At 41.0% G+C, this 22,925-nt stretch overlaps 1 protein-coding gene across 2 annotated transcripts in view; it reads left to right on the top strand.

The window, feature by feature from the left end:
* fbxl17 (F-box and leucine-rich repeat protein 17) overlaps window positions 1-22,925 on the top strand; it is a 245,879-nt gene that overhangs the window by 148,992 nt on the left and 73,962 nt on the right. For both annotated transcript variants that reach the window (XM_061671939.1, XM_061671938.1), the window contains exon 9: window positions 20,347-20,423. In XM_061671939.1, the coding sequence (XP_061527923.1) occupies window positions 20,347-20,423 (77 nt within the window). The remainder of the gene's footprint in view (window positions 1-20,346; window positions 20,424-22,925) is intronic.

The raw sequence follows: 22,925 nt of genomic DNA, 5'->3' as shown, positions 1-22,925 counted from the left end.
AAAGTATTTTGTATAATAGTAAACCACAAAGCAGCACAATGGTGTAGTAGATGGCACGTCTGCCTCCCTGAATACATCTCTTGATTGCCGTTTCCACAGACTCGTTTTTATGTTTTCTTGTAAATGTGTAAGGTGTAAAATTAGTCTCGGCGTGTGTTAAAAAAGGGGCATATAGTGATGACTGTGAAAATATAGATTCTTTTGTTTTGGTTTTCACCAAATCCTTTGCTGTGAAACAGTTTTTTCTTTTTCTTTGTGCTGAAAAACACAGGAATTGGACATACCCTTTTCATCTGACGGCTACCATATGCTTCTCTTTCCCCTCTTTCCCCCCCTCTCCTGTACTTTCCTTTCCTTTCTCCTGCCCTCATCTTCTCAAATCTTTCTCATCCAGAGGGTGTTGTGGCTTTGACAGGCGGTGAGCTCACACTTGTAACCTCCCTGCCACATGTGCCAGGCGAGAGGCAACTGGAGGCTTTGGCTGCAGATTGAATAGCTCCCAAAGATGTCATTTTGAGACGGCCTCCCACAACCCCCCCAAATTTATTCCGGCCTGGCTTTCCGCAAGCCTCCACCAATCAAGTTGCCTGGAGTTGCCAGGTAGCTGGGCACTCCACTCACTGTAAATTGCCCCCCAACATGTTCTTTTTTTTCCCCTCTCCTACCTCTTCCCTAGGGTGTGTCCTTCAACTAAATTATTCCTTCACCACTTGTCATGCGAGCCAACCACTGTGAGGCAGACCAGCAGATGGGAGGTCTGATTGGCTGTCAGCTCATGTTTATTTCCTTGTTGTTGATGTCAGATGAGATAAAACATTGTTCCGCTGCATTGTCATGTTCTCACCGCAGGTTTCATTTAGAGTATTTAAAGTAGTTTAGTTTGGTCTCGAGGTGCCCCTCCGCACACACCCCACCATCCGATTTTTATTTGTATTTCACGACAGGAGATGGAGCCTATCCTAAATGACTTTGTCGAGTACACTCTGGAGTGGTTATCGGAGAAATGCTGGGTCCGTTGTGAATATATCACTGAGTGAGAATTGATCCCCTGTCAATGAGTAAGCTATTTGAACTCCTACACTAACATTGGTCTTCATATAAAAGCAAGAACAATTATACAAGTTAATGATATCCAACAATGTATGGCCACATTGTGGATAATGTCAAAATTCAGATAGATTAATACCATTTCGGGTTTAGTTGTGACACTATTGATTGTTCATTGTATTCACCTAGGAATGGGTATGTGCTTAATCTATTAGACGAAAAGTTAACGGTCAATCAATTTATTTGACATTTTTTTTAAGGGCTGGGAGATCAGAATCATAATAATTTTTATTTGCCAAGTATGTCATAAACGACACAAGGAATTTGTCTCCGGTAGTTGGAGCCACTCTAGTATGACAACAGACACAGTGAATACTTTTGAGACATAACAACATAGAACCACAGTCACTGAGGGATAAAACGTTACCAGTAATGTGGTAATGCCGATACTTTTTTTTTTTTTTTTGTTGACTATTGCGCAAATACGATTCCTCTGGCAATTTAGAGCAGATTGAAATGACAAATAGAACAATAGTCTGGTGCAGTGACCATTGTGCAAATGGCGCAGAGACTTCAAGAAATGTATCCAGTGCAAAGTGACTCGTAGTGCGATAGTCTGGAACAATGTCAACTGTGCATATGGTGCAGATACTTCTCAGGCACATGAGTGGCCAGTATTGATCAACAACAGATATAACACACTTTGAAATGTAATGTTTTTAGATGCATGTATGCACATTATTACAGACATACAACACACATTGAAAATAACTTTTTCTTTTAAACAAAATCACCAAAACAGAAAAATAAAATAAAAACTAATCCATAACTGAGCAGTTTGACCACTGTGTCTTCTCAGTGGCTCTGTCTGACCTGATTTGGCCTGAAGGTGAGTTATGTGAGCTGTAGGATGAAAGCAACCCACTGAGGTTTTATTGTTAAGAACCGGAGGAGGCATATATAGTCATACAGTATATAGCCGTCTTTCTGTGAATTGATTAATGAGGAGCAGCTTCATGTGGAAAGTGGACCGAGGTTGGCTTGCGTCACTAAGAAACAGGTGGTGGACATTCATAGTCAAACACACACGCGTGCACACAAACACACACATGCATAAACACATATACCTCAGGTGGTGGACTGAGCTCTCATGCTGAGCGTATTTGTATCAAAGCCCAGACATAAAACAGAGTTGGCAGACTGGGACTCATTCGGATCCAAGTCTGCTGCTGCTGCTGCTGCTGCTGCTGCTGCTGCTGCTGTGTGTGTGTGTGTGTGTGTGTGTGTGTGTGTCTGTCTGTCTATATGCACATGTTTATTTAAGCATGCAAGAAAAATGATGTATGCAGGGAAGTGATCCCCCCCCTCCAGCATCTTTCTGCAAGTTATTTTTTATTCAGATTTTGGCTTCTGTTTTTTCAATCAACTCTCCGAGTTTTGGCAATGCCGTTCTGCCGTCCTTTTGGCCTCCTTAAATGTCAGCTGGGTGCTTGGAGGTGCTGAAAGGTGGTTGGATTGCGGAGCGTATCTTTTGGAGGTTGAAATGTGTCAGTTTTTATGCAGGCGTATTATCACCCTGCGGAATTAGGATGGTCTGAATTCACGCTGGTTGAAATCACCGAGCGTGACTCTGGGGATGGTCGAAGAATGAGCCGCTGAGAACACGCAGGCACGCACATATGCTAGTGCTTGTCATGTATGCGGCCTCCATGCATCACAGTGATTGTGAGGCATGCAAACATGCTCACATGTCAGCACGATGCCTATTATGTTGGTTTATGGCAGTGGAAATTAACATTCTCTTTGGCTTTTTGTCTCTTATGGGAGAAAATGATACGCTCTGTAAATCTGCTTGATCTGCGTGAAGTGTCACTGCGTATTACACACCCTTATACTGTGGCTTTTGTCTCGTTGCGACAGCCATACCGCATCTTCCCATCTAGGCACGCACACAAAACAGTTGGTTTACAAATCCCGGCCCGATAGCCCCCTGTGCTGCAGATTTAGGGTCCATGCTGAGTTTGTAATGAGCATAGCTCGAGCAAGATTAAGGCGAATACTGTATGGCGTTGGGAGGATTTGATACAGTTTGAGGCCAGGCCTTGCGGTGGAGTGCACTTCAGCTATTTTTGCGGGCCGGATGAGCAGCAGCCTCCCTACTGTTAGTCTCCTGTCATTTGTCATAACCTTTTACTCAACACTGCTAATGTTTTTCCAGGCTAACACGTAGCGCCCGTCGGGGGGTGATTTTCCATACATTAACACGACACTGTAGACTGCGTGGAGATGCACCAGGAAGGGGACCTTAAAAGCTTAACAGCTAGAGGTAAAGAAAAAAAAAATTGGAGTAGTGATGGAAGAGGCTTTGGTTATAAGGAGAAAGGGTTGTAATACATATATGATATGGTTTGTAGCCCCCCAGAGAAAGCTGAATAGGGAAAGAACGATAAACAGGGGGAATAAAGGTCCAAAAGACACAAGAGAAGACTGGTTGTCGAAAGCAGTAGATTAGAGAAAAAAAAACATTGGGACAGATAGAGAGGAAGAAAGTAGAGTGCAAGGACTGTTATCATCTGGAATCTATAGAGAATTGATGGGCAGAAAAAGATATAGTCCCATACATCACACACTGTCTCATAAAAGCTGCACTGCTGCTGCTTCTACTCTGTATTCTCCATCCTCTCGCTCCAAATAGTTCAGCAGCTGACTAAATATCTCTTTTTGAGGATGCAGGCTCGAATAGCCATTGCTGTGGGAAAGAGAAGCGGATCAAAGGCAGTGCATCTGGTAGCAAATTCTTTCCATTTCACTCGTGTTTATAGGTGAATGAAGATAAAGTTAGACAAATAAAATGATCAAGATGAAGACACAATTGGGAAAGAAAAAAGCAGAATACAATTGGGTTGTTTACTTTTCAACATAGAATAGCTACGATGCAGGACGAAGGATGAAAATAAATGCACAAATAATTTATATCCTCTAACATGGATTCATTTTAATATTACTATTAAAAGCAGGCTACCCTTCAACACCATATGTAGGCACTAACATTGCTCAATGTATGTTCACACGAGTGATTTTGTGAATGTGTGTTTCTTGGTGTTTATGAAATGTTTTAAGAACAGAAGACAACATTGTCGAATTGTGTTCCGTTCATACAAACTGACCAAATAATGACTAAAAGTGAAACAGTTTCAACAGGTTCAAAAGTAGGATTTTGGCGTTTCATTTCTGAAATCCATCCTGTTCCCCTGCTCAGTCTGTTCTGCACTTCCCTTACTGTTAAGCATCTCAAACATTGCCTGGTTGAGATTGATTCAACAAAATTCACTTAGCTATCAAAGCTGATTGGATTTTCTTGTGCTTGAGATGGCATCTTTGGACTGGAGGAGGTAGAATACAGCATCTTCAATAGAGATAAACCTTTCTTCCTTTCCCTTCTCATCCATCTGTTTTTTTTTTTTTTTTTTCCTGGAGCTTGAAATTCCAGAATTTTGTCTTTTGGCCCAACGTGCTGGCCATCTATTTTCATGAATACCGAATGGCTGTATGCCACCAGAGTCAAGCACTTGTTCAGAGAGACGCCCCTACTGTTATTACCACCATAATTTGTAGCTTCCACTTTCTAATTAGATCTTTTTTCTTCCCTCTGTTCCCAGCGGAGGGAACAATTGGATCAGTTGTGTGTTTATGTTGTATATGCCTGAGCTCTATTCCAATTTTAGGTACATGTGGGTTATATTTGCTTTGCTCATGTTGTTTACTACATCATGGCAAGGTGTGAGACTTTCATAATAGGATAACAGCACCGAGGGAATAAGAAGGTGTTACGTGATGTAAATCAAGCAGCACTAGTCAGTGATAATATCCAGTAGGTGTAGGTGTTAGGGTATGTGCGAAGGAGATACTGGATACATTCTACCTTTAGCATACACGTTTTCATGTGAGAGCAATTTTAAACTGCTTATACAACAGAAATACGATGGAATTTTACTTCAAACCAGTGATTCCCAAACACTGTGCCGCAGCACATATGTGTCCCATCAGAGAGCATCAGGTGTGCAGCGGAAAATTATCCAGTTTCACTTACCAGTAATTGGGCTGAACTTTATACAAATAGTTAATCTTTGTTCAATTCCTGTATCAATGCCAGCGACGTATAGCGATAGGCAGAACATATAAATGCTCTTCCGCTAGATAGCAGAAGGTACAATTAACCTATGTATCCACCAGTTGACATTTATACAGCAGAATAATAGCTTTGCGTTCAACAAAATAGGCCTAGATTTCACACTGTGAATTCTGGAGTAACTGAAGACAAGCTCATCATTATTTCAGTATAGATACTTTTTTGTGACTTGGTGATGGATGTGCCAAGAGATTTTTCTAAAGTAAAATTACGTGCCTTGGCTTACAGTTCGGGAAACACCGCTTTAGGCGACTCAAGGCCTGCTCAATGAGGTGACCAGATACTGATAAGCAGTCAAGGATAAAGGGGCATGGATGAACCCATGAAGTGCAGCTCCAAAACAATACAGACTTTGATGGAATGCTGGATACATGTTTTAGTGTGGCAGTGCTACAACAACATGTTGGACTGGTTACATAGACGACCTTGTGTCTTGTACATTGACGGAACTGCTCGCAGGGCTGTCATCTGGCATGACTGCGGTTTGAATGCGGTTGTCTCTCTGGAGTCTCTTCCTGTGTTTGTGTCCTCCTGTACTTTCTCTTGTTCCTCGTGTACATACAAACTGCCGGTGATATCTGAGGCATGCTTATAGTCAACAACATCTGTGCTGTCATTCAACTCATGTCATTGGGCGCTCAAGAGAAACTCATTCAAGTTGAGAAGATTTTGAAAAAAAAAAAATGGTTATAGGAAACTTTAAAACAAGATGACTGTTGCAGACAGCCCCCCCCCCCCTTCTCCCCCGCCCCAAGTGGTCATCAAGTAACAGTGATGAAACGTTATTTAAAATTGCAACCTCCAGAGTGTTGACAAGAAAAATACCATTTACTCATCTCACTCAAATGTCTGAAATACAATTTCCCACCAAGGTTGGGAAAACTTAGATTTGGCAGTTTTTACCATGAATTACCAGTAGCGACATTGCACTTTACGAGTATTGATATTCAACATTTAACAAGCATTTTTGGACAATGTATAAGGTGTCCTCATTCCATTTGAGATCACATACTTGAGTTTAGATTCTATTGTCTTTTGTCAATCATGACACAATCTTGAAACGCATCCAAATGCAGCCATCCAATTCCCTATCAGCTACAAATTACCACATTTTGACCTGTCTTAATCAAGAAACATCAGGACAAAGTAATCTACTTGTGGGGTGGAACAGGACAGGGGACACACTTTATTTTTTAATGTCATTCAAATTCAGATTTTATCTTGAAAGGCTTAATTCCTGTTTTAGGAGTTGCAAAAACAGTAATTCCTTTTGCTTGAACATAAAACTAATTCATTCAAGTTTAAAAATGGTTCAGTATTACAAAGTTGTTTGCGAAAAAGAAGCAAATACTTAGTTTGCCTTTGACCTTGGTTTTCTTGGCTGCAGTATTATCTTGTGTTTGATAATGATAAAAATGATTATCGTTCTCACTGTCACAAAGACTTAAGCCCTGGAAGTTTGAAGGAAATTAGCTGAACCAATCTGACACTTGACCAAGGCTACCCTGGTCAGAGTGGATGAGATTTTTCAAATCATTTCATTTATAACAAAAATCCTTGAAATGCTACAGCTATTTTTGTGCGGAAATGGTTAACATAAGTTAAAAAGGTAATGATTCAAGTTTCTACACCTTCACCCATTCTTGTACCCACAAGCTTGACGCCTTCTACTTTTCTACCATACAAACATTATGCTTCTCATACATTTCTTACATGTTGAAGCACAAAGTGAGGAGGACAGTATGTGTTTGTTGGTAAGCACTCATTAAAACGGATGGCAGTAATCAAACTGCAAAGCAATTAAACACGGCTGAGCAGACAGAGTGTAGCACGCCGTTGGTTACGTGTGCCATCACAACGTTGTAGATCACCCATTGCTGCAAAGTCATAGCGCTGAGGAGCCCTCAATTTGGTAGACTATCAGCTGATTACTTTAGTGCCTGAAACAAGGTTGTGTTATTTACTCTGAATTAATTGCTCTATTGTATCATTAGCAATGTTTAAAAATCATATATTGATACTGCAAATCTTTTGAAAATTTAAGTGATATTGCAGTATTTCCATCTTGGAGAAAGTTTGTCTTTGGTCGTCGAAATTGATATCGTTAAGAAAAATCACACCACAATATCTTATGATTTTGTGTTTTAGTGTAACAATCCAGGTGGGCTCTGGCTAGCACTCATCTTTGCTGCCAAAAAGACCTTGCTCCGCCTTATATTGGTTTCATTGAAGGACAGTCTTGACAACCACAGTTTTAGTGACGTTGGAAAGATGCCTGGGGAGGAGTGAGTCATTTACAGCATGCAACAAATACACAGGCAACAAGAGCTAAAATCCATTTTTAAGAAGCTCGTCGACAGAGCACTGTGCAGCTGATTTAAGGGGCTGCGCTATGAATATGTACAGGGATAGAAAAAAAAAAAAAATCACTCTGTGAAAGGGACTGACAGCAATAGGGGAGTTGTCACTGCACCTGCATTTGTAAATAAGACAATAAAGCATCTATATGAATTGTAAATTGTTTTTCGGCCTGCCTCACACCAAGCAACAAGGCTGAAACTGACTGAACTGTCGTGCAGTGTGCGCGGTTCGGCAACTACTTTTGCAGTGTTTTTTTTTTAATAAAGTTTTCACTGGCTTGGTTGCAATTCAGAATTTGAATTGCCAGGCCAGTTAATGGCATTGCCGTGTGTTACATCACAGATGTAACACGATAAAAAAAAAAAAAGCCTGAGTGTTCATGAAAAAAAAAACAAAAATACATTTCTGGGTTTTAAGTTTAAGAAAGACCCAGTCAGCCAACAGCCTTGTGTTTTACAATAATACTTAACTATATTTATAATTTCATATATACCTATGGCTAGAAAGCAAAGCATGGAGAGTCTCTGTCAAGGAATACAGTCAGTGAATTGGGGGAACGATCATTGCCAACAGCCTCTCAAAATATCCACACTCTATTCCCTCTTCTTTGTGGCACTCGTTTACAACCACTCCATGTTTTTGTGGTTCAAATAAAAAATATTACAGTACATTATGTTATATTTGGAGCCTCAAATCCGATACACGGTGAAGGTTTTTCCATTGCAGCGTGCTGGTAGATGTGGGATGCTCAGTAGCTTGCTGTGCGGCGATGAGTTGTCCAATGTAATTTTTGCGTGATGGTCCTCTTCAGTCGCGTTTGGCTGCGTCACTCAGTGTGTGATGGGCTGAATGCTGTTCTTTCATTCTCTTTAAATTTGGGGGATTTTTTTTTTTTTAAAGAAACCTTTTGCTGTTCGTCTCTTTGAGCACAGTGTGTAACTTAATTAGTCACAATTAGTCACTTTGTGTTGAAAGTACATTGGAAAATGACATTTCATGTGGGCAATTTGGTATATCTGGACTTTGGCAAAGTACAAAAAACAGATGTGACCCTGCAAGGGTGACGGCCTTTATGAATGTAAAATCATCAATTGACAGATTGTATAACAGATTTATCAAAACCTATTCTGCATGAAAATTGGGTAAAGTTATTTGGCGTCATATAAAAAAAGGTGAACAAGCCTGCCAAAGAATCTAATTGTCAGAATGTCCACAAGGTTTCAGGATATTTGATATCATGTACCTCTATTTAATCCCTCCAGGATTTCGTGGGATGTTTTGGGAATTGTTACGGCCTAAAACACCTGATTTTGCAGCAGCATTTTACAAAAAAAGTATGATGAATGTGATTTTTCAAGAGATTTTCTTGTCATGAAATACAGGGATGCCTTGAGATACAACTTACGAGTTAGATTCTAACGGTCAGTATTGATAATTGCGGTTTTAGACGCGATGGATATTTGAACACAAATGGTGGAGCAACGTATGTACACAGATAATCTATCAATACTCACAGAAAATGATGCTTTATCCTCTGCGAAATGTGTCTGCATGACTGTACTGTATTGTACTGCCTCCTGATGGCCAACGTGGGTACACCAGAAGGAGCTGTGAAATTAATTAGCTTAGCAACTGGAGAAGTGTCCACCATCTTTGTGGAATTTTGAAAAAACAACAACAAAAGAATGAGCACTTCAAATGCTGCTAAAATTCTTCATAACAAATAAATTCAGGAAAGAGTCATTAATTACTAAAGTACAAATCGACTTGGAGAATCACTCAGAATTCTATGTTTACATATTCTACATATTCTATGTTTTATTCTAATTTGAAGGCTTTGACCAGATTTTATGTAGACGATATCACAGATCGTTCCCAAAAACGGCAATTTTTCAGATGGAGGTGCGCAATACCCAACCCGTTTTAGGTTTCTGCTAGGTATCACGAAGCTGTCTCAAAGCTTTTTGTGCATGGACATCAAACAGGCCTGCATGGCAACAGGCTGTCTGTCCAGTTGGGTCAGCTTCAAGTGCGTAACTGCCACTTAACCTCACTAAGTCTTTTTTTGATCAAGCTAATCGGCCACTTCGTCACTGACTCACTTTGGACGGGATTTAGGCCCATGAGTTAAGAGGTGAAGTTGTCTTGTCGAATTAGTCAGGTTTTACCGTCCAAAGATTTCATGCTTAAAGCCTTAGAAAGTATTTTCAAGCCCAACTTACATGATGAGACTACACTCTTCGTTCCGTTAGCTGTGAAGGCTTGCAAAGATGCCCATTCAGCTACTTTTTTCATTTTTTATTTTTTTTTTCCTCTCCTCTTCGAAAACCACCACTTTAACAGGAAAGCCACAGTGACGGGACATTTATAGATGCAGTTATGACCCCTTTGGCACATTTTGGAGCGGACCAATGACAACCTGCTGGGCCGCCTTACCATTATTCGCTGAATTGGTTTAAAACATGATAAACGGCTGTGGAACACAATAGGAATGTGATTCTTATTTGTGTGGTGGGTACAGCAGTGCGGCCTGGGAAATCAGCCAGACCCTAATTGCAGCAGCAGACCCCCATTCAGATGATTGGAATGCTCAAACAAATAGTGATAAAATACGTATCTTGGCAATGGCTGCTGGATTTCACATTTAGTCATATTACAACAATAAATAAAATACATCTTTGTGTGATTGTGAGTGGAACAATGTAGTTCTATATTTTTTAAATCTACACTAATTCAAAAACATGGATGTTGTCTGTGAGGTTGTTTTTTTAATTATAACCCATCACATTTGTAATAAAGGCAAAAGATAAAATGTAATTTCATTGCAGCAGAGGCAGAAAACAAAGACATAACAGTGAGCGCATACTGTTGCTAATGTTATTTATGACAATCCAGTTTTAATTATGAGCCACATAGAAAGCAACAAATAAATAGCCTTAGGATTTCATTGTTTTGTAATGTAATGAACATTCTCTTATTGAGTAATATCGGTATTGCCTTCTTTTTAAGATTATTTCCCTGTTTAAAAATGAAAGTGCCCTTTTTCCGATAATGAATCTTTTTTTCTCCATCCGATTATTGTACCCCAATGAAAAAAAGTTTCTTTTGTCCAGAACAGCCCAGAGCGTGAGAGAAACTCTGAGGAAGCAGAACCTTGAGTCCCTATGCTTGCGCTGGGATTTATGGGTGATATAAAGAAAATTCACTACAAGAATCATTTTGCGAGAGCATTTTCCTAAGAAGTGTAAAGCCTTGCTCTCTGCCGCTCCGCCCTTCCATTTCATTAAGTCTAAAGACAGCCGTGGACGTCTGAAACCTCCTCCTCCTCTTGCTGCTGCTTTTATGTTTTCAACCGCTCACTGCATGCCATGCTTCTCTTCTCGCCAAAATTACCCATTCCGATTCCCCTGCTTCTTTTGTATGCCCAGACAGCCGTGTAATTGTCAGCCGTGTGAAGAGCCCAATGAGACGAGGCCCTGTTTTGATGGGCACCGTGCTTGTATACCTGGCCAAAGGGCCATTCTGTCTTTGTCTTCGAGCCATTGTGCGGTCTTGCTGAAGAGAAACGCTACACTTGTTGTTTGTCTGCGTTCTTTGTGATAATTACGGCTCCCCGCTTCTCTTAACTTTCGTCACCGTTCTTCTTCCTGCTGCCAGTCTGGCTGCTTCATGTAAAAAGATTAGCCTCGTCTGTAAAAGACATATTCAAGCACAAGCGCCAACAGGCTACATAATGACACGCACAAAGCGACCGTCATCTCATCCCTTTGTCCTATATCAGCTCCTTGTTCGACCTCGCTCCGCCTTGTTTTCAGGCAGCAGCGGAGGGCACGGCTTAACAACGGTTTGAACTTGTTCCTCGGAAAGTACAACACTGTCCACCGTTTTCATGACAGCAATTAACTTTTTTGTTGTTATTTTGTTTTGTTTTGCTTTTTGAATCAAGACATTGGTAAGACTAACATTCTCTGTGCATTTCTATTCAGCCAAACTGGAAACACTGTAAATCTAGAAAAATTCCTCAGCGTATTTGAGTCATTGTAGAGAAGGAAATCCAACTGAACCCGAGGGAAATATCTGAAGGAAATGAATCATGTCACAAGGGCCAGTGGTAAATGGAGATTAAAACAAAGAAAATCAGTTCCCCCAGTTACCATCAGACATAGAGTTCTGTAACCACCGCATCTCCGACATTCACATAATACTTTACGTAAGATTTGGTAGCCACTTTTACACTTTTATTAAAGATTAATCAAGAGTCAAAGGTTCATCATCTTCCATTTTTAAACTGTGGCTTTTGAGTCAATATCTAACAAATCATCAATCAGTTAACAGGTTATTCGTTGAGGGAACTTGTTGACCGGGGTAAACTATTCACTTTTAGTCAGTGCACAGTGTTGCAATTAAGTGAGTGCTGTTCTTCTTCAGGCCACAAATGATTTGAGAGTGATTCAACAGTACCTCAGCTGGGTGAAGCCAATGAGCACGCTCCAATTTTGCCTCCATTTTCTTCAAGACACAACTAATCTACCATCGTCTGAACTCAAGACTAACATATACTCTGCCCAGTCCTAGTGGCTATATTTCCCATATTATGAGATTAGTATGATCAACCGCAACAATAATTATTTTGTTTTAGCAACAACTGATTGTATCTGATATATGTTAAAATATAAAAATAGTCACATTTTAGAACTGCAAAAAACAGAAAAATCTACCTTTTCCTAATTTCATTACTTAGATTAAGCATGTGCCCTCCAAATGCCTTAAAAACTGGCACTTAAGTAAAATGTGTACAGCTGTGAAAATTTGGCCACTCGTCCTGAGCATGTCGAACAACAGCAATTTCTTTGGATGAATTTGATCAACAGATTCAGCAAGGTCCTCAGTGCAATTATGTGAACGCAATAATGACATTTTAATAGAAAAATCCTTCAGGAATGATTAAGTACCCCCGAGCCAGTGTTTTTCCTCAAACTAAACCATGTTTAATTTCTGCTTGTGTGCAAATGTAGAAATAAGATCAAGTGACATTCATGGATCCCCTCGAGCTGTTTGTGCCGACAGCATGGTGACACTCGGTGAACCCTGGTGTGGTTTACCGCCTTACTTCTGTCACCTGCCTGCCGGTTGCACCAATTACTTGAACATTCCGTCAGTTGTCATGGAGACTGTGATATTGTGATTTTGTTTTTGAAATTTTATTTTTGTTTTTTTCCTGCAAAATGGGACTGAGGTGAAAATTAGCTGACAACGTATGTTGTGTAAATGACTTCTCCAGTCTATGTTATACATCAGCAAATTTCTGTTATAGGTGTATGTCTTCTGTGGTTGTGCAATTCGTCTTCCCAATTCACTTGTCACTTACGCTTCACCTCATTCTCCTGTGTTGATTGTCCATAAATCCCTCTAATAGTCCATTCTTTATGGTATAATACTGCTTTTGTTGCTTCCTTATACCTTCAGAGTGTCTGCTGTATTTCACATTTATCGTACATTTCCTGATTATTTATTTATTGAAATCCTCCTCAGTGATTTGTGTCATAAGGGCCCTAAAATGATCTTCGTCACTTAATAAGTTCCTACGTAACTAAGTTGCTGTGATATTATTGTTTGGACAAACCAACCCATAAAAATCTGGTATGAAATAAACTAAATAACAAAATCACTTGAACTAAGATTATATATGAAAAAAGCCTCACTTTAGCACCGTCAGCACTGTTTGCACACCCCTCTGGCGTCGCTCCTTGCATGCCTGTGTGTGTGATCTGTTTCAATGTGCTGTATACAATACAAAATATATATGCAGTAGAGTCTACGTAGAGTTTATCCTTGAGCAGTTATAATCAGTATAATTGAAATAAATTACATTATAGCTGCACTGCAAATGCTAACTTGCGAAGACATACCCCAGTACAGTTAGGCTACGTTCACACTGCAGGGTATGATGCCCAACTCGTATTTTTTGTTAAATCTGATCTTTGTATGTTGTCGTCCCAATGACAAAAACAAATGCGACTTCTACTATGGACGGAATGTGTTGGTGACTTGAAATGCAAGCGCACAAAACAGGACTTCAGTTTGCGCATGCTCATTAACACGGGGCGCCGTGTTTAAGTAAATCTTGCGTTGGTCCCATCATGACACATTTGTTACTGATGTGTACACCCGGGTAAGTAATAGCAATCCCTAAAAGATAATAGCATGAATATTGCTTTATTAACAGTTCTATTAGTACATGACAATGTCTCTTCCAAAGAACATCAGTGAAGGCTTTTTTGGATGGAAATCATTTTCAATCTTCCCCTCACTGACTTCAGTAAATACTAGTTTATTCTTGAACTTGTTGATCTGCTTGGACATTAATAGATACATACCTTTCCTCAGGCCTTTTCAAAAATTGCAGATCTTCTGAATGCTACGTGACTTTCAAGCATTCACTGCCCTTAATTTACCCTTCCTGAGTATTAAAAAAAATTCCTGATAGCTGCCAAACCTGCTGCCTCTTTTTCCTAATTGACCTTACTCCATCATTTGCACTACCTTGCGTCCCTGTTGATCTCCCTCGTTTGTCCAAGTACTCTTCCTTAAGGTGTTATATATCTGGCAGCATCACATCTCTGTGTGGTTTTCTCTGGCTTGTGTCACCACTCGGGACGCACCGATACCACTTTTTCAGACCGAGTATGAGTACCTAGTACAATTTCTAGAGGAACAACTTGTCATTATTGACATTTTAACGTCCAACTGCATGTTTGTTTGTTTTTTTCCCCAAACAATTCACTTAAATGTGTCCCGTAACACGAGACATTTCAGCTATGTGGTCTCTCAGTCTGAACACTTGGGGGCACTGTGTAAAACGAGTACACATAGTAGCTAAGAGACAAAGAACAAATAAAGATGCAAAAAAGAACACTAGAGTCTGTTAGATATACAATTTGGAATATCGATGCCATGTTACCTCTGTGTGTTAACAACAGAATAAAGTGAGTAAAAAGAAATACAAGGCAGTTTCTTGAGAGTACCACAGATTATAAAATAAAACTGTGACAGGACATCTGAAGTGATACTTTATCACACCATCGCTTCTCTTTAGTCGATGTGTCGCGCTGCAGCTGCTTTGTGACGGGAGCGCGACTGACTCGGCCGCAACAGAGCTGTGCTGAGCGGAGCTGGCGACGGGGCTCAAGAAACACTGACTGCAACTCCGTCCCTGCCCAGGCGTAATTCATTATCCAATTTGCAGAGCATAACTGGCAGTCGGCTAACAAGTGTTGTCATCTGTGTTTACCTTAAAGTATGTCCACACGGCTGACATGGCTCCTTCTCCACCTCACCGGAAGTTATATGTCAGGCTAGTAAAGTGATATCAGTGTGGAGTACTAGTACGGACATACAGTATTGATACTGGTATCAGTATCGGTACATCTCTAGTGAGGGGATTATGGGTGGGGGTTGGCGAGAGCTTTTTGCATCTCTCAGCTCTTTCATGTGGCTTGACCTACGCCTTCACATGCCGCACTCCCGCTTCCTGCCGACTCCTGACCAAAGCGGCACTCCTCAATTTATCCGTCTTCCGTTTCATTCAGACTCACTGTTTTAATCCTCCCCCCTTCCCCCATTTTCCTCTCCTGTTGCTTCAGCTCTGTCACCCCTCCTCTGTTGTTCCTAGATTCCTACTTACTCTCTTTCCTGCTGTGCTGTCTTTCCATCTTCGCTGACTCCAACTCCTCAGTCACTGATCTCTGATCTAATTGCTTTCGCGGTGACCCTCGGGACCCCGAGCGCGCAGAGTAACAAGCTCCCACTGGATGCAACTGTGGCTCGGCCTCCGTCACGGCATTCCTAAATCCCTTCTTTCTTCTCATCTCTTTGTTGGCGGGCTCTCTCCAGCGCATTTATTCATTAGCAGCTCCATTGCGCTGCCCCCGAGACACACAGCTTGGTATTTCGGCTGCACTGGCTCAACTGAATCTCGAGCGCAGGACTGTTATCGTGTATTGTTGGGTTCGACATGTCAGGTATTTTTCTGCCTTCCAAGGCCATATCCTTACAAATTAAATTTCAACAGATATATTTATATTGATATTCATACATCCACATCCAGTGTTTTAAGTCAGTACGACTGTTTTCTGAATTTGCATGGAGAATACCTTGATCATGCTAGCACAATCTCATGATTACCTCATCTGCCTCACAGTTCGTTAGGTTGAGGGTTCAAATCTCACCTTCGACCTTCCTGTGTGCTGTTCGCATGTTCTCCCCGTGCTTGTGTGTGTTTTCTCTCCGGGTATTCCAGCTTCCCACATTCCAGAAACATGCTTGCTAATATAACTAACGACTCTACATTGTCAATAGGTGTGACCCTAAGGGTGAATTGTTTTTTGTCTATATGTCACCTGTGATCGCCTCTCAACCAAAGTCATAGGCTCTTGCTCACCCACAACCCTAATGAGGATAGGCGCTATAGAAAATGGATGTATTTATGAAAGACTGCAGTGATGCACAATGACATTTTATGAATGCTTAACCTACCTCTAATCTCCCACTATATCGAACAATATTGGTGTCAATATGTGCAACAAATCAGACTTCGACATTTTAAACACTCCTACGTTGAACAAGATGGTTTTGAAGCTTAAGTTGGTGGTGCAAGTGTTTTATGTTGAAGAACAGTGTAGGAGTTGATGTTTTTGAATGTCCTGACACGTCAGGAATGCCACAGTACCGGCTCGGCACAGCTTTTCGTAGCTACACTTTCCTTGCGTTGGTGCTGTTGGTTTTCCTTTCCAAAATAGTATGGTGGGAAATTGTCATACTATTTGAACCCATCAGACAGAACGGCACATGATAACAAACAACGACAATGGAGGAGCACTATCTCCTGTTTTTACATCTCAATATGATTGTTGGCCAAGGTAAAGAGGCACATTTTATTCCAGAGGAGACTTGAGGGCATTGATGAAACGCTCCAGAAAATTGGCGACTGTGGAATATAAAACCGCTGGGTAGGCCAATATGAGCATGTGTGTTTGTTTAGTGTAAGTTTTAGTCATGTGTCCTCAGATTTTACAGTGTCACAATGATCAAGCTACACTGTTTATAATTACTGCTGAGCCTCCTATTTTTCTGTGGGTAAGATACTGTATCAATGATGTGAATATGACTTATAGAAAAAAAGCAGTCCACAAATTTCTTTACAGGTAGTGCCACCTGTAGCTTAGCCCTTCACTTAACAGCCTCTGAATGTGTTTTCATGTGGATAGATTTTTGTCAATATACCATTAGTACGGACTGACATTTTTATGACCCCATAGCGAATTAAAAGTTTGAAAGCAGGAAAAAAATGTGGACCAAACGTGAATACATCGGTGAGTGTACAAAGGAAACCCATATCGACAAACAAACATGACCAAACTAAGAGGACGAAATGGGAAGACAGAATAGAAAATAGTGAAAGCATGGCCTGATAACATGGAAAAGCCTCCCTGGACCTCTGCAACTGGAATGTAATAGAAAAAGGGAAGTAGAAAGATGCAGCCCAGTGAACTAAAGCAGATAGGCCAGTGCACATTTGAACAGCCTTAGCTTCGCCCTGAAAAGAAGAATTTTAGAAATATGGCTCACATTTGAACTTTGCTCACACATGCATCTGTCGCTCCCTGATTCCACAGTGCAATATGTCACACATGGAGGGGCTGCACTTAGAAACCCAACCTTACAAATCTTGTCTTTCAGAAGGAAATGTTTCTGTATTAGATTCCCAGTCGATTTTCAATACATGTCAGTTAAGTAGAAACTAGCAAGCACACAGAATTTTACTTGCCCTGTCGTCAGATGAATAAAGATAAGTAGTCTTGGAACATACACACACATTTCAGAATAAGCAGCGCTGTCAGTCATATCATGTGGCAGCATCAAGGTTTCTCTTTATTCGTCTCCCAAAGGAGAAATTTGTCTTGAAGCAAGGGACAACTGCATGCATGGATACAAGCAATCATTCATCAATGTCACATGTAAACACCACGTAAAGTACATGTTACATTTGTGCAAAACACCTTGTCCGCCCCCCACCCCCATCCATCTACATCTCTTCCTATTGGTTGTTCATGTTGACTAACTTTATTGACTGAGGAGCGAATTAGTTTTTCCTCTTTTTTTTACTCTGCATAGTGGTACCTTGTATCTTTGCCCAGATTTTAATGGTTCATATTCACAATTTAATATATGCAGGGGGTCTTATTTGTATTTTTATGATTCTAAAGCCCCATTTTGTGGGGCTTTAGAATCAAGTAGATCAAAGCAACCTGTTTTGATTCAAGATTTGTACTACTTTTTTAAACGTCTGAAGCCTTTCTTTAAATGCTGCTTTGTCAACATGTTCAATGGCTACATCTTTTACAATTGTAACACTATACTGTATGTAATGTGAGCATACCTTTGCCATATACACGGTGTAGCGTATATTGGTCAAATAAAAATGTAATTCATTTAGGAGAAAAGAATAAGCCGGAAGCGACGCTTGCGTTACTTCCGGTTTACCGTCATTTTAAGTTAATTTTTTTAAATCAAACTAATGTCTCGAAAGGGCACCACTTCACTTTTTATGTAAAAAATTTTGGAAAAACTACGAGAAGCCTTTTTATCAGTCTCGTAATCTGAAGGTTGCTACACTTTATGACATTTTGAATTCTAGATGACAGAGGTTCACTTAAACTCAGAGCACACACACAAAATAAAACCAAGAGTGGAATTCTTTGGTATATTTAATGACATCTAAAGGAATCGAAAAGAGAACACACAAAAGGGGTCTAAATAAACAAAGAAAATAACACTGATAACGGTAAAAAGGAGGAAAATCGGCGCACGAAAAGGGGATAGACCATCGTGTGTTGGACTAAAGTTGGAAATGTGAGCATTTACTGTGTAGAGTCAGAGCGAGAAAAAGCAAAGTTGGGATTTCATGTGAAGCTAGTAATTTCCCCAAAATTATTAGGCATTGATGGGGGTTATCAAGCGGTTGGGAGTCCCTGTGGCACTTCCGATTGCGGGAGCATATCCGCTACAACGGTCACGTTTGTATTTGCATTGTTTGGGCAAAGGGTTTCATAATTGCAAGCTAACGGGAAACAGGAAATGTCCAACCGTGTTTTTTGTTCCCAGCTGAAGAAATTGGGTGGGATGGTTGTGTATAAAATGGATTTAGTCACCTTGTGGTTTTAAGTTTAAGTTTTGTGTTATCTTTGTTGCGACTTCATACAAATTTGACATACCAGCTCGACACCGAGTTCATCTGGCTTGAATCGAAAATGTTCCCACGTCTTCGTGGTGGCATTAGGATTTGGAACTAACTCCATTTATGCAGCTCAACTTTCAGAAAATAGCTTTGTGTACACGAGCGCCCGCATTTCAAAAGCATGCACAAACACACACACGTGTGCACACGCACGTAGCCAATCAGATGGAGGGTCCCTGCCCTTCACTATCTCTGATTGGTTTAGAGGCCACGATGGGTTTCATGTGTGTGCTTTCAAGTCACAGAAATGTTTTTTTCTTCCTCAAATGTATGGGCACCTACACACACTCACTGTTTTCTTTTGCCGCACCATTCAGAAATTAGGGCGCATATGAGACCAAATTAGTCACACGTCAGTCCTGTTTCGTCCAAAAAAAAAAAAAACTCCATCGCTCTTCGTCCTAAGACGCATATTGATCTTACTTTATGCGTCCCTGCTGATTTTTGTGCCTCTCAGAGGCGGGACGCATATGAAACGACATGCCTATATTTTATCAGTTAGGTTACCGAGCCAGTTGGCGATCCAATATCTCATCACAGTTTTTTAAAGAACAAATAACAAACAGAGTGACTGAAGTCTATCAGTCTGAAAAAGTTTACAAAGCCATTTCCAAGGCTTAGGGACTCCAGCGAACCATGGTCAGAGCCATTATTCACTAATGTAGAATCTTGGGAACAGTGGTGAACCGTCTTAGGAAGGTGCAGCCAACCAAAATTACATCAAGAGTCCAACAACAACTCTTTGAGGAGGTCACAAAAGAACCCAGAATGACATCCAAAGGCACAAAATATATATTTGAATGTACAAATAAATCAACGGTGTTCCACTCTGCTCACATAAAAAAGGCATTGTTTTTGTCATCTTGGGTATCTATGTTCATTTGAGTGCGTGAAGGGTTCATTTTCCCTCTTCGGCACATACATATTCATGAAAGAAAACTGGCATAATGATCAAAACATTTTCTGCTGAAGGTTAATAGGTCAAATGTGATGATCAAAATCCCGTTGTAGCACACTTCTCATTAGAGGCATTTAAAGAGAATCGCTTGATACACAAACTCTGATCTTCCCCTTGGCCCTCACTAGTGTATACTTTCATTTTACCTTTACACACACACCCGCACACCATGCTCCTGTTGGCTCGGCCAGTGTGCTGAATGTAAATTGCACTCTTTGAAGTGAACAAGCGTGTATGCGGGCATTCACATGCTGACACACGTGCACACACCGTCCAGTTGTGCCACCGCATGCTAATTGAACCACATCAAGTATTTAATAATAAATGGCAGACTATGTAAAGAAATGTGACCCTGCAGATGTTCTTTTAAACTCTACTGCAGAAGAATCCCATGTTTTGTTTTTGCCCTCACGCACCCAAAAATAGGGAATAATGCACAGATAATGCCAGCCCTGGGCACAGATGCTTAAAATGTCTGTCTCTGCTTCGCTGTAGGTGCGTGGAAATCATCGCCAAGGAGGGGAGGAGCCTGAAGGAGTTGTATCTGGTGTCCTGTAAAATCACCGACCACGGTAGGCTACTTTCACTCACCGTTCCTTTGTTGCCGCCGGCCTCCGACATCATTATCGTAACCGTTATTACCCGCCGACACCGCCATGATTCAGGGTTCATTTTTATTTTTACAGCTTGGCCCACGTGTGGCTCGCAAACAGTAAAATTATGATTGAAAAGTTTTATGCGGGATAGTGTCGGGTCTCCTGTGTGGTCCTTCTAATTCTTTCCGACTGCAGCATGAAACTTTTAAGTGTAGTTTTTTAAAAATCGGCTTCACCTTTTTCATTGTCCACTACGGGTTTGGCATTGTAGGAAACCATTCGTGGGAATTAACTGGAATCCGTGTAAATTGGAATGAATTTACTATATCGTCATTATTGTCAACACCCATCGTTTTCTTGGTTATTGATCGAACATATTTTTTTTTATTATTAGTCATTCAAGTGAATAGTTTCTATTTGCAAAATTCACCCCCCAATTCCTCCTCTAACTCCCTCCCTTCCTAACCCTGACCCTTAACCCTAACCCTATTTATAAAATTTTTGTGTTTAGTTTACTTCAGTGGTGTAGTTAAAGATCTGGATTTTGGTTAATGACTGAAGTTAGCCTGGCCGTCGTGTGACGCTGGCGTCTGTGGCCTCGCTTGAAAGAGCGACAGAGAGCGAGACAGACACGCCCACTACCAATGCGCTCATGTCAAGAATTCCTGATTACCTGCATCTTATTTTCATGACTTCCCACTACCAGTTTCCCTACCATGGCAGTACAGGCAGGACTTTTCTTCTGCTTTTTCTCTGCGGTTCAGAGATTACAAATTTCTTCATCCACCGTAAATTTAGGATCCCTGTAATTAGAGTGTTTGTGTGGTGTCGTCACTGCTCTTCTGTCCAACTTTACCTTTTATTAGCTAGTTCATTGGTTAGAGCGTCAGCCTCACAGTTCTGAGGTCCGGGGTTCAATCCCCATCCCCGCCTTTGTGGGGTTTGCATGTTCTCCCCGTGCCTGCATGGGTTTTCTCCGGGCACTCCGGTTTCCTCCCACATCCCAAAAACATGCATTAATTGGAGACTCTAAATTGCACCTAAGGCATGACTGTGAGTGCGAATGGTTGTTTGTTTCTATGTGCCCTGCGATTGGCTGGCAACCAGTTCAGGGTGTACCCCGCCTCCTGCCCGATGACAGCTGGGATAGGCTCCAGCACGCCCGTGACCCTAGTGAGGAGAAGCGGCTCAGAAAATGGATGGATGGATGGATAGCTAGTTCATGCTTCTGTTCCTTTGCTTTCTTCTATAATAATTTCCTTTTTTTATGGTTTCATAAACAAATTAAAACGCCTCTGTGTGTGTGTGCTACCACATTGCGAAAAATCAATGAACACATAACTTTGGTACAATGTTGAAATTTTTAGAGACATTTTATTACATGTACTGGAACTGAAAATAGAAGAAAAATATGGAGTTGATCCATATCTTTTGCAGCAATAACAAGTTCCACTTATCTGGGAAGACTTTCTACCAGATGTTGGAATGTGTCTGTGGGAATGGTGGCGTGTGTTTGTGGGAATTTTTTTCCATTTGTAAGGTCCTGCTGGTTTGCAATCTCTGTTCTAGTTTGTCCCAGAAGTGTTTGCTGGGCTTGTTCTTCCACACCAAATGCACCCAGAAATGACTTTATGATATTGTTTTTCCATGCCTGAGCAGTAAAGGGCCTTCCTTCCCCCAACTGTTCCCATAAAGTTGGAAGTATGCAGCAATTGTCCAGCATGCGATGTATGGCGAAACAGACGAATTGTTTTCAGTAATTGCCCTACATTTCCCTTCAAGGATGTGCATGTTGTGTCATACATGTAGCCACAGGGTTGAGACCCGCGTGCTTACTCGACAACAATGTGACTCGTGTGAGTTACCGTGGCAATAATTACCTTGGCCTCCCTGAACCTGAACCTCCAACAGCGTGGGCGTGCGTCTTGTGTGGGTTGATGAATGACTCCCACATCCTTAAAGTACATTAAAGCTGCACCAGCGTGCACAGCCGCCCTCTTCCTTTTCTCTTTCTGTGTCTAATCCTTTAGAGCAAGATAGATTGGTGATATCTGATCTTCTTCCTTGGCTAATGACCCCTCTGGCCCTCTTTGTATTTTGCATGTCCATCCACAATAGCAAAGCTTGCTGCTGTAGGCACTACTAAAATGATTGGTGGGTTTCCTGCTTCAGTCTCTGATAAATTGAATAACAGAAATGAGATTTTGCATCTGCCAAGCTGCTCCCTGCCTGTTTGCCCCCTTTCCCCCCACCCCGCTCATCTCCTCTGCTAATTATTTTTATTAATGGCCTCTCTGAGTGCATTTGAGATGTCCACAAGCCTCTTACATTTGCTTTCTATTCCAAGCTTCTACTTCCTGTGTGCTTTGATCGGAACTCAGAGAGAAACACGGAGACATTGTTGAATGACGCCAGCAGAAAGCTACGAAACACGTAATTTTAGCCCCGCTGCAGATGGTTCTTAGCGATTATTTTGCA

Source organism: Phycodurus eques, chromosome 3, assembly GCF_024500275.1.
Source record: "Phycodurus eques isolate BA_2022a chromosome 3, UOR_Pequ_1.1, whole genome shotgun sequence".
NCBI lineage: Eukaryota > Metazoa > Chordata > Actinopteri > Syngnathiformes > Syngnathidae > Phycodurus > Phycodurus eques.
The sequence above is the reverse complement of the archived record's forward strand: the minus strand, read 5'-3'. Positions and strand labels throughout refer to the sequence as shown.